We start from the raw sequence: 11,372 nt of genomic DNA, 5'->3' as shown, positions 1-11,372 counted from the left end.
GGTCTTTTCTGAGAAGTCTGATAGAATTCTTATCCCCGTTTCTCTATATATACAGAATTTCCCCCATCCTGTCTTCTACCCAGCTTCTTCAAGATTTCCTCTTTGTTTTTGGTTTTCTGTAGTTTGAATATGATACACCTAAGTGTGGCTTTATGGGCACTTATACCCTTGGTTCTCTCTGGCTACCCAGATCTGTAGTTTTGCATCCATCATTAATTTTGGAAAGTTCTTGGCCATTATTACTTTAAATATTTCTTCTGCTGCATTCTCTCTTCTCCTTTTGGCATTCTAATTGAGTCTGTACTTTGGTATTATTCTACAATTTTTGTATGTTCTGGGGTGTTTCCACTCTTCTATCTCTTTGTGCTTCAGTTTGTGAAGTTTCTATTAGCTTGTACTCTAGCTCACTGATTCTTTCCTGGGCAGTGTTGAGCCTACTGGTGAGTCCATCAAAACCATTCTTCATTTCTGCTACAGTTTCAATTTCTAGCATTTCCTTTTGATTCATCCTGAGAGTTTCCATCTCTCTATTTACATCATCTCTTTGTTCTTAATGTCTGATTTTTCCATTAAAGCCCATAACATATTAAACATAGTTATTTTAAATTTCCTGACTGATAATTCTAACATCTGTGTCATATCTGAGTATGGTACTGANNGGTACTGATGCTTCCTTTGTCTCTTTGGACTGTATTTTTTCTTTTGGCATGCCTTATAATTTTCTTTTCCAACTCCGGACATGTTGTATTAGTTAAAATCAACTGAGGTAAACAGGCCTTTATAGTGAGGGCTTCTGTTAGTCTGGTGGAGTTGGGTGGAGTTGGAGTGGAGTCTGGTGGAGTTGGAGATATATTTAATGTTTGCTGTGAATATATGTACCAAAAGCTTCCAATTCCTCCATTGTCATTGTTTTTGTTTATCCTCTTGAATTTGGGCTTCCCTATGTACTCCTTCTCAGAGAGAGTTTGTGTCTTGCAGCTATAGTCCACTATTATTATACTGGAACCTTGTTGATATGGTAAGATTTAGGGAGAGCAAACACTATATAAGCTCCTGATGAAATCTCAGTCTTTAAGTGGGCCGGTGTGTTTTGGGGCTGTGACTTTCACAAATATTTCTCCAGAGGTAAAGTTTTTCCCCTGTCCCCTACTTCCTTCCCTGCATATAGCATTTCTGGTCTATTTCCTTGAAGTCCTGACACCTGTGAATTCTTTTCCCCAACTTAGGTGACACAGAAAGGCTGAAGGGGGCTTCAGTGGGTAGGAACCTAGGACAAAGTTTCAGAATTGCTCTCTAGTAAAATCTCTAGACAGTAGGCCTTTGTTATGGAGGAAACTGGGTAGATTTCACAGTGATTACTCTTCCTCCTCTCCCTGCCAGACCTTCACCTTGGACTCTGATGGGGTTTCTGGAGGTGAAGCCCAAGAAAGTGTGGGGCTCCTGATTCCTCTCCCTTTAAAGACAGTGACCGCAGCTCCCAGGAGTCTCTCATTCTCATGCTACTCTACACTCATGGCTCCCCCAGTTTGTCAAAATTACCATTTAAGTGTTTCTACCAGAGCCTGCTGCTTCAGGTAAGCACATTATGTCTGTATCTCTATGGATGTGCCTGCCTCTACAGATTTTGGGATGACAATTTCCCTGTGACCTCAGTTCTTTGATATGTCCAAGAGCAGTCACTGATTTTCAGTTTGTCTATGTTTTTGTTAGTGTAAGGATGGGAGTGACCCATTCCAAACTATTTACCTGTTGAAGCTGAATCCTGATACTGCAGGATTTCCCTGCTACTGCGCACCCTTACTCTGTTACTGATTGAAATACTGCCTCCAGGCCATCAGCCACTGGGGCCATGCCTCACTCATCTCTTTCTGTATTTTGTGGAGGCAATCTGGTGTAGTTGTTTTTAAATGATGCTTTAGAAGCCAGTCCTGTGTTTGAATCTTTATTCCACTGCTTATTAATTAAGCCCTATGAGGTAGCAGTTATTTTATCTGTGAAAAGCAGCAGTGTTGACTAGAACTTTCTCTGATGATGTAGCCATTCTTTACCTGTTCTGTCCATTACAGGCACGTGTGGCTATTGAGCATTTGAAAAGTGGCTACTGCAACTGAGGGAATGAATGTTTAATTTTATTAATTTAAATTTAAGTCAAATTGCTACGTGTGGCTAATGGCACCTGAATTAGACACTGCAGGTCTAAGGCTTTAAAAATGTAAACAGTGGATGAACAGATATGCTATTTTTTGTTTTCTTTGGGTCATTCAAAGTAAAACTAGAGGCAGATGTACTATTACACTATCTGGGAGTATAAGGCCATGCCAACAAAACTTTTAGTTAGTAAAAGGTAGCCATGGACTCTATAGGCACTTTTTACAAAAGGAGATGGTGATGTGAAATGTATCAGTGGACTGTGGTGCTTTTTCTTTTCCCTTGGGAATCCTCAGAGACTTGTTCTCTTGCCCTGGACAAACGTGTGTTCATTGCAGATACTGTGAGATTTGTGTGGCTTTAGGCACGTGGCACTTTATGAATTTTGTTTCTATCTGTGTCTCCTTTTATCTTCTTATCCTGTGATGATGATATTGCTGGTCCCATTTTATGGGTGAGAAAATTGAGACCCCAGAGGGGTTAAGTGACTTGATCAAAGACACATTAATGGTTTACAGCCTCAAACCCAGAACTGTGGGGCTCTGAAATGCCTATTTCCACTATGCCCAAACTAGTACTTACTGAACTTGACTCCAGTTCTGCTTTCTCTCTCTTCAACATCACTGACATCAGTTAGTAGCTGAAACTGGACATTGGCTGCCAGGGCCCTCCCTGCAGGCACCTCACCTCTGGCAACTACAGAGCTGGTTCCTTGTCTCAAAAACACAACGTGCAGCTCCTTTGTGTACCTACTGTGCCATCTTGTTTGATGTAAAGAAAGTTTCTACAGAGGCAAATGGAGGGTCACCCGTGTGGGGAGTCTTTGGGAGAAATTCTGGAAGCCTTGGCAATTGCACATGATGGGAGCAACGACATCCACAGTGTAGATGTGTGTGGGGGCAGGGGACTTATCTCCCCCCATTCCATCTCAGAGGGTCCTTTCTTCTGTTCCGCCGTCTTCTCCTAAACCCCAGCCCCTAGAGACAGGCAACAGAGCAAGCCCCTGTGTCCGATCTGTTCACCTTGAACTGCACACTTAAAAGGGTCTGACTTATGTAGTACCTTTGCACAACAGGTGTTACACTGTCATTCACAATTAACTGCTGGGCAAATATATTTTGCACCCTGCCTATATGTGTGGGCCAAGTTCTACAGAGAGGGAGACTGTATTTTTGGAATTAGACCTGGCAGCTAATTACTAAGGTGCATTACAGAAGTGGTTCTCAAAGTATGTTCCCTGGACCAGCAGGAATGGCACCATCTTAGGAACCTGTTAGAAATGCAAATCTCGGGGCGCCTGGGTGACTTGGTCAGTTAAACGTCCGACTTTGGCTTAGGTCATGATCTTATGGTGGGTGGGTTTGAGCCCCGCATAGGGCTCTATGCTGAAAGCTCAGAGCCTGCAGCCTGCTTCAGATTCTGTTTCTCCCTCTTTCTGCCCCTCCCCACTCACTCACTCTCTCTCTCTCAAAAATAAATAAATATTAAAAAAAAAAAAAGAAAGAAAAGCAAATTCTCAGGCCCCACCTCAGACCTACAAAATCCGAAACTCTGGGGGTGAGACCCAATGTCTGTGTTCACTGCTCTCATCAGTGTGGCCCTCAGGCCAGCAGCGATAGTGGCCCTGGGACCTTGTTAGAAGTGTAGGGACTCAGGCCTGCTCTCCCAGACCTACACCGAATCAGAATATGTGTGTTCGTATTCCCAGGGAATTTGAAAGCATATTCAAATTTGAGAAGAACTGCTAATCCTCACTTACACTGATGTTAGTTCCGTTTGAACGGTTCAGGCATAGAGAACCAGGTAGGCAGGGGAATTTTCGTTGGTGGATTTGATTTTGATCCTAAATAATTATAGATTTCTTTTATAACCCCATAAAAAGAAATGTTAGAAAGGATAAGGTGGGGGAAATGCATTGACCTAAATGATTAAAACCCCCCAGTCAGCAAAATGTTATATTTCACAGTTTCAAAAGGCTTTACAGTGATCACTCTGCCTGTGTCTCCTGATCTCTGACAATTCTGGACACACTTCTCTTTGAAGTGCTTGCAGATCTACTTACGTTGGTGAGATTTCTCAGGGAAACACTGTAGTCATGTAAATTAACTCTCTCACCTAAGTTGTTGGAGGATCCCTGCCTGGCTTGCTGTGAGGAGCGGTGAAGAAAACCTTCCAACAGGGCCTCGAGGCCTTCCAGAGCTGTTAATTCCAAAGACACTTCACAGGGCAGCACGTGAAGGCTTCCTTTGTGTGCGAAGCCCCGTCAAGCAGGAAGATGAGGTTCTGAACCCTGAGAAAGCATCTTGAGGAGGCATAATGTAGTCCATCCGTTCCCCTCACCCCCTGCCACAGCTCTGCCTGCCTGAGAACTTAAGAGCTGCATGGTCCACAGTAGGATGAAGCCAGTCGTTTGTTGTGACTCCAATGGAGTCATTAAAGACCAACAAATTGCCGATTCGAGTATTAAGAACCTAGATTGAGCACCTGTTATTGCCTGGTGGATCAAAGACAAAAATGCTTACGTGTGTATTTACTCAAAAGGCAGTGATGGCTCTGGAAGGGTTGGCACATATGAAGAGATAACAGTCATTTTCAAGGCCAAGAGCAGAAATGCTAACCCACCCGGTGGAAGGGTGTAGTCACACAGTGCTGTCACATACCTTGTTGCAGTGCATCCTTACCATAGGTGGCTGCGGAGGATGGTATTACAGTCAGTGCACAGGAGGAACCTGCTTCTCAGAGACGTTAGGCAACTAACTCAAAGCCACATTCTTAGGAAAACTGGGACTTGAGCTTGGCTTTTCTGACCCCAGATCCAGTGTTCTGTTCACAACCGTGCAGTTTGAGCCTTGCCACTCAGAGTGTGCTCCACTGATCCCCAGCATCACCCAAGAGCATGTTAGAGATCCAGAATTGCGGGTGTCACCCCAGGCTGAATCAGAATCTGTATTTTCACAAGATGTCTGGGTCACGTGTGGGCACATGAGAGAGTCTAAGAGCCAGTAATCTTTTACTCAGTACGACCGCTTGCCTAGGTGCCAAACCCAAAGCAAAAACAGAAACAGAAGGCAATAATGCAGACCTCACAAAACTAAGGTACTGAGTATCACAAAGGTTTTGGGGGCCACTTATAGTGATGCATATTTTCCCCCTTGAGACAGTTAGATGGAATTGACATAGCTGTGGTATTTGGCAAAGTCGTGGAGCCTGTGAAAAAATGGGCAAAAGAATCTCATCTTCAGTGCTGACAAATGATCAGTTCTGGTGTGACCAATATAAATCAATAGGGAAGGGAGAGCACATTTTCCCTCCTAGAAGCCATCAACCAGCAAGAATTTATCAACTACCTGCCGCATACTCCACGTTATGCTAGGTTCTAGGAGAAAGTCAAGAGTAGGAGACGTTGTTCCTGCCCTTGAAGAGCTTCCGATCTTGTTCAAGAGAAAGTATCCTGTGACAGTACAGCAAATTATATAATAATGTATAGTGAAGCATTAAGGAATGTGGATATGGCCGAAAGTCTGATGGATTTAAGGAAGGGAAGGAGCCACGAATGTGGGAAGGCCTCATAAAGTAGGAGGCATGTGAGTTGGACCCAAAGTAAGGAATGAATGCATTTCTAGGGAGGAGAGCAACAGAAGCCCATGTGTGGAGGTAGAGCTATGAGAATCAGTCCTGCAGACTTCTCTAGGACTCACAGGGGGAAGGGGGGGCTAGATCCACGCCACTCAGACCTGGGGGTTTAGCACAGAAAACCCCAAGTCCTTGAGGCGAACTGGCCCTGTTGGGAATCATCTTTACTGCTGTCCAGTGGCTGAACTGAAATCATTAAAATGGCAGAGGGTCAAGTCAAATTCAAGAATAACTAAACATCTGTGCTGGATCATCCTTGCCTGTAAGCTTCATGGAGATGGGGTCATGTCTATTTTGTTGAGTGAAGGGATGAACATCCCTGAGGAATGAGAGCCCTGAGATGTTAACTCTAGATGGGTGTGAGACCCTTGGGGCAGATGCTCTCAGGGCCCCACCCATACCCTCTCAGCTCACACTCCTCTCTGCATGCCAAGTCCTCTCGCTCTGAACACCTGCAGCTCTTTGCCTGAGGTGTTTGTAAAACAACGATTCTGTTACAGGGACACTTACGGCATCTGGAATTGTCAAACACTTATTTAGTGCCCCTGGATATTGGGGAATAAATATCCAGCTTCTTCTTCCACAGATGCAATAGTTTGGACGTGTGCTCTCATTGGCCCCCAGAGTTCCCCAGTGAGATGGAGCCCCAGGTGCCCACAGGGGACACTTGGCTCCTGTGGTAGGCTGTCTGCTTCTCCATTTCCTGTCCCCACTTTCTTACCAATATTTTTGGATATCACCTTGCCAAGTATCTGCTTGTGTTAAAATCCTCATCTCAACCATACTTAGAGCCCACAAGTTCAACTGAAAGTGGAAGACCTAACAGTGGGGATCTTTGAAAAGACAAGAAACAATATTCTCAGGAGGATTTCTTACAGAGCAAGAAGATAAAAATAGCTTCCCCATTCCTTCATTGCCTCCTTTGTTTCAAAATATGAATTCTGAAGTTGGAGGCATGACACATTATCCAGGGCTTCCCATATAAAATAACAACCGGTGTTGATCCCCCCCCACTTTTTTTTTGTATCTGAAAGGTTAGAGATTACTCACCTCCCCTGCTGGTCATTAAATCAGTGTGGCAGGACTCCTTGGAAGTTCTGTGGCCTTCCGGGCATGTGGCGGCAGACAGGCCTTGCTTGCTGTGATGTGCTACCAAGCAGGTGACTTCAAAGGTCGACTTCAAGCCTATCTCGAGTATCACTTGGGGCTCACACTGAGCCCCGAAGTCAGGTACCAGATGGCGTATCTCACCGAGTTAGAGCTGACCAGATCGCCAGCACCTTGCACCTCCCGAGCTCCTGTGCCAGCGGGTGCCTCCCCCTCTCCAGCAGGGCAGCAGGAACTTCTTTCAGCCTGCCTCTCCTTCCCTCAGGCATGGTAAGGAATCACCAGTTAGATGCTCAGCTGTTCTGTGAGGTTCAGGAGTGTGCTGAGTCCTGAGAGCTTCGGTTTTGGTGTTAAATTTTGAAAATCACGCTTCTCTTACTCTAATAGAGCATCTGTCAAGATACTAGGAGTCCTTAGAAAGGTGGCCTTCCTCTCACACTACCGCTTTAGTAGTAAACATTTGAGTTTAAATGAACACTTTACCCAGATTTGTCCAAAGTGCTTATCCACCTGGGGAAGTAAGAGATTGCTCCCCAAATCTCAAAGATACAAGCAGGGTGGGCATTAGAGGATACTATTTGCACCCCTGAAATGTGCTCAGAAGTCGGACAACCTTAGAAGAACACTGTACTTGGATGATTGAGATGCACTCCTATGAAGTGCAAGGAGAATGAATAGCGATCTCTATCTCTCCTTAATTTTCCCCTAGTGCAAAGATAAAATGCAGAAGGCAATTGGCTGGCCTAGCAGATGCACGCACACTGCCCTTTCAGGCTCGTGCTCAATCTTTTCTAAGACTATCTGCCACTAGAATAACTCACTGGAGGGCCCGGGCTGCTCAAGTCATCAGAGCACCTGTCACCAGGAAAAGCGCCCTGAGATGCCGAGAGCAGATTCCAGCATCAGCATCTGCAGAGACGCCCTTGAAGGTGGCCTCCAAACCCAAGGCTCTTTGGTCTACTGTTCCTTGCGGGCAAGCTCTTTGTTTTTTCATTTAACGTTCAGCAAAGCCAAGCAGTTGGAGCAGGCAACAAGGCACCGCCTCCTGCCTACTCAGTGGGCCACCGCTCACAGGGAGGTCTCACACACTGTCAGGAGAAGGCCAGCCTGGGTGCGGGGCGGTGACTGCTGCTGATGGAGGGGCAGGCCTGCCGCTGAAGGCCACTCTGACAAGTCTCAAGGCCAGCGTCAATTCAGCAGCTTTGCTATCCCAGCAGTTAGACTGCATTCGGTTCCTTGGGCTTTAGGCAGGATTTAGACCATAAAGGACAGAGGTGTAGGGGAGAGTGGGACAACCGCACCTCGGGGAAGCTTACCCTGGAGAATCTGATCTCTCCCCAACCGCGGAAAGAGCATCTCCTACGAGGCGGTAGTATTTGGCCCCAGCCAAAGTTCTGTAACATAGGAACTTCTCTTTGGCATTCTTTCATTTTATATACTCAGTGCAGCTGGAAATAAAGCCCTAACAAAGCAAGAGAAACAAACAGACAAAAAAACCTTTCAAGCAGGGTCAGGGCCAGATAATCCTTTGCTGAGGGGTGCTGTCCTGTGCATACAGGATGTTTCACAGCATCTGTGACCTCCACCCACTAGATGCCAGCAGCAGCCCACCCCCAGTTGGGACAGTTGAAAGTGTCTCCACCTATTGCCAAGTGTCCCCTGGGCGGCAAAAGCACCCCTCAGTGAGACCCGCTGCCTTCCAGGTTATTTGATGGTGCTGACTTCCTGTAATTGCCCCAGTAACGGGGTTTGGAATACAGTACGGGATCTTCTTCATGTAAAAGACCAAAGAGTAAATATTTCTAGGCTTTGAGAGCCATGTGCCATCTCTGCCTCATTTTCTTTGTTTTTGTTTGGTTCTGTGTTAACTTCCTGTAATTGCCCTAGTAAAGGGGTTTAGAATATAGTACGGGAACTTCTTCATGTAAATGACCAAAGAGTAAATATTGTTAGGGTTTGAGAGCCTTGTGCCATCTCTGCCTCATTTTCTTTGTTTTTGTTTTGTTCTGTTACAATCTTTTAAAAATATAAAAACTCCTTCTGAGCTCAAAGCTAGGTTGGAACGTGCTAATCCTTAGCCTGTGGAGAGAGGGTGGTGATGGCCATTCCCACAACGACTGCAAGTGCTCAGGCGGTATTTAGAAACACTGGGGTCTGGATCCTGCTACCAGGTCTTCATGACCCTGACCTAGCAGTTATGTTGCCCTTCTTGGGAAGCCTGAAGTAATTAACCCCAAATTAAATTCTATTAATCTTGTTTTGCAACCTAGTTCTGTTTAATGTATTTAATCATAATAAGGTTAAATAAAGGACAAAGTCAGCATTTGAACAAAGTGAGATTCCCCAGTAAGCGGAAGAATGTCTGCATGGTGAGGATGTGTCCTTCTACTGGTTTGGAATAAACTATCCTGTGAGGGACCTGCGCAGAGGACAGTGTACAAGGAAATGCCCACACACAATTCCCAAACTGATTGAAATATGTTTTAATAGGACTACAGATGTTATCAAGGAAGGGTGAATCTGGAAAAAGAAAAGCCTAGAAACTGCTTGTGGAGCTATAAACATTTTTAAAATGTCATTTTGAAAATACATGTCAAAGTAGTTTCTATGGAATTTTCTGTGTCTATCCCTTTAGCGTCTGAGTAAACTAGGGCAAGTGCACTGGACAAGTTGTTTCTTGCAGGTTTACATGTGCCAGGGACTGTGTGAGGCATTGGAATTGAATCTACCTGGACAGTGATTTTTCCAGTAAAACATTTTATATTTCTGTCTTTGTGTATTGCTAATTCCAAATATCTGATGTTTTACTTTGGGCGTTTAGAGTTTTTATATGTGGATTTTCATGGACAACAGACAGAATCAGTCAAGAAACTGGCCTTATGATCTGGTTAATACTGTTAGGACAACACCATGAGATGGGCATGAGGCTCTGGTCAAGTATAGTTCATTTGAGTTTTAAAAATGTACATTTCAAAGCATTCAAGTGGTTTATCAGATGGGAGGCAGTGATTATAGTGAAGAGTACTGGTCTGAGAGTCAAAACCCTGTCCTGTCCTGATTCTGTCATTGCCTTCTTTCCATGGGTAAGTGAATTAATTTCTATGGTGATTTCTCATCTGTAAAATGGGATCATAGAATGTATACCCTCAGGTGTTTACCGTATTTAAATGTACTGTGTATGTATAACTTACAGAGTGCCATAAAAGTCATGTCATTATTATAAGGCCTGGGCTAAACAGGCTCTTCCTTCTCCACAGATGATTCTGGAATAAATCAAGTACTGTCTTGGTCACTGCCCAGGTCAATTACCAACAAGACCTTACACTTTATTTTCAGCAGTCAAGAAGAAACATACTTATAAAAGCTCATGAGGTGCTCCTCTGAAATTTGCTCTCAGATGAACATCATGAATTTTCTGTTAAAATATAATAATGAGCTAAATTTAATCTTCTAGTGAAACGAAGACATTTAAAGATGTTCAGAAATTAATGGTTGATCCTTTACCAGCACCATCAGGCCCCACCCACCTATACCCCCAAACTACATCTCTGCTCCAGAGACTTCCAAGGAAACCAGTGCTAGGGACGGTCATGCTTCTCATAGTTTGGGGTCGAAATCTACACTGCAGACTGAGTATGTGAACCATGTCACTTGCACAAATTTGAGAAAGCTTCTCCAAATGAGATCAGCTGGATTTTCAAATGTGGGTTGTTATTATTTTTTTGGTGATACTCTCAATTATATGAAAAAAAAATCANTTCCCCTTCAGTAAATAGGTACAATCGCAGAGCACTATGAGGAGTAAATGACACACAGCCCTGCAACCTATTTCCTCCGGTTTCGCAGGGGGGCCCGTGAAAGCCTTTCCGAAACCCTGCTTAGCTCTGTCCACTTTGTTTCGAATGTGATGCCATCCAATGGGCAGGAGCCGGATGGAGTTGTGTGCAATGTGAGCTGTCAGGGCCGTCCTTGATGCCAGCAGCAAAGTACCAGGATAACACTAGTATGGGCAGGAACAGGGACTCTTTGACTCTTAACACCTTTTGTAAAGGACAGATCTTCATCCTATCTCTAATGGAAAGAAAGAAAAATAATGATAAGTGCTCATTCCCACACTTTCCATTTCCATGACTACTGGAGGTCCATCTTTCTGTCCCCAGCTCTGTACCTACCCAATACAGGAGTTGGATGTAGAAAGAANCGAATCTGAAAACAATTCACTGACAAGACCACTGTCCTTTAAAGTTGCCCTTTAGCCATGAGGCAAAGACAGCCTCCCTTTCTCTCCAGTCCCAACTTTCTCAGATAATACGGTTTTCTGTCCTGAACAGGTCAAAATCAAATAGGAGAGAAAGAATCCTGTTGAAAAGAGATCTGATGTGCCTGTTGGTGTCTCATTAACCTTGAGAGTGAATGTAACTGGTGACTGCCCGTCACAAGTGGCGTGACGGTTTGTTGGGGGGAGGGGGAAGCCAGAACAACCA

General features: G+C 44.5%; 1 protein-coding gene across 1 annotated transcript in view; it reads right to left on the bottom strand.

Moving 5' to 3' along the window:
• Window positions 1-11,372, bottom strand: part of PTCHD1 (patched domain containing 1) — a gene marked incomplete at its 5' end in the record, with an annotated part of 49,441 nt that overhangs the window by 36,749 nt on the left and 1,320 nt on the right. The window contains 2 exons of the mRNA XM_077774743.1: window positions 4,211-4,347; window positions 10,714-10,856. Coding sequence (XP_077630869.1) covers window positions 4,211-4,347; window positions 10,714-10,856 — 280 coding nt within the window. The remainder of the gene's footprint in view (window positions 1-4,210; window positions 4,348-10,713; window positions 10,857-11,372) is intronic.

The sequence above is a fragment of the Crocuta crocuta genome, unplaced genomic scaffold (genome assembly GCF_008692635.1).
Source record: "Crocuta crocuta isolate KB4526 unplaced genomic scaffold, BGI_CrCroc_1.0 scaffold500, whole genome shotgun sequence".
Taxonomy (NCBI): domain Eukaryota; kingdom Metazoa; phylum Chordata; class Mammalia; order Carnivora; family Hyaenidae; genus Crocuta; species Crocuta crocuta.
The sequence above is the reverse complement of the archived record's forward strand: the minus strand, read 5'-3'. Positions and strand labels throughout refer to the sequence as shown.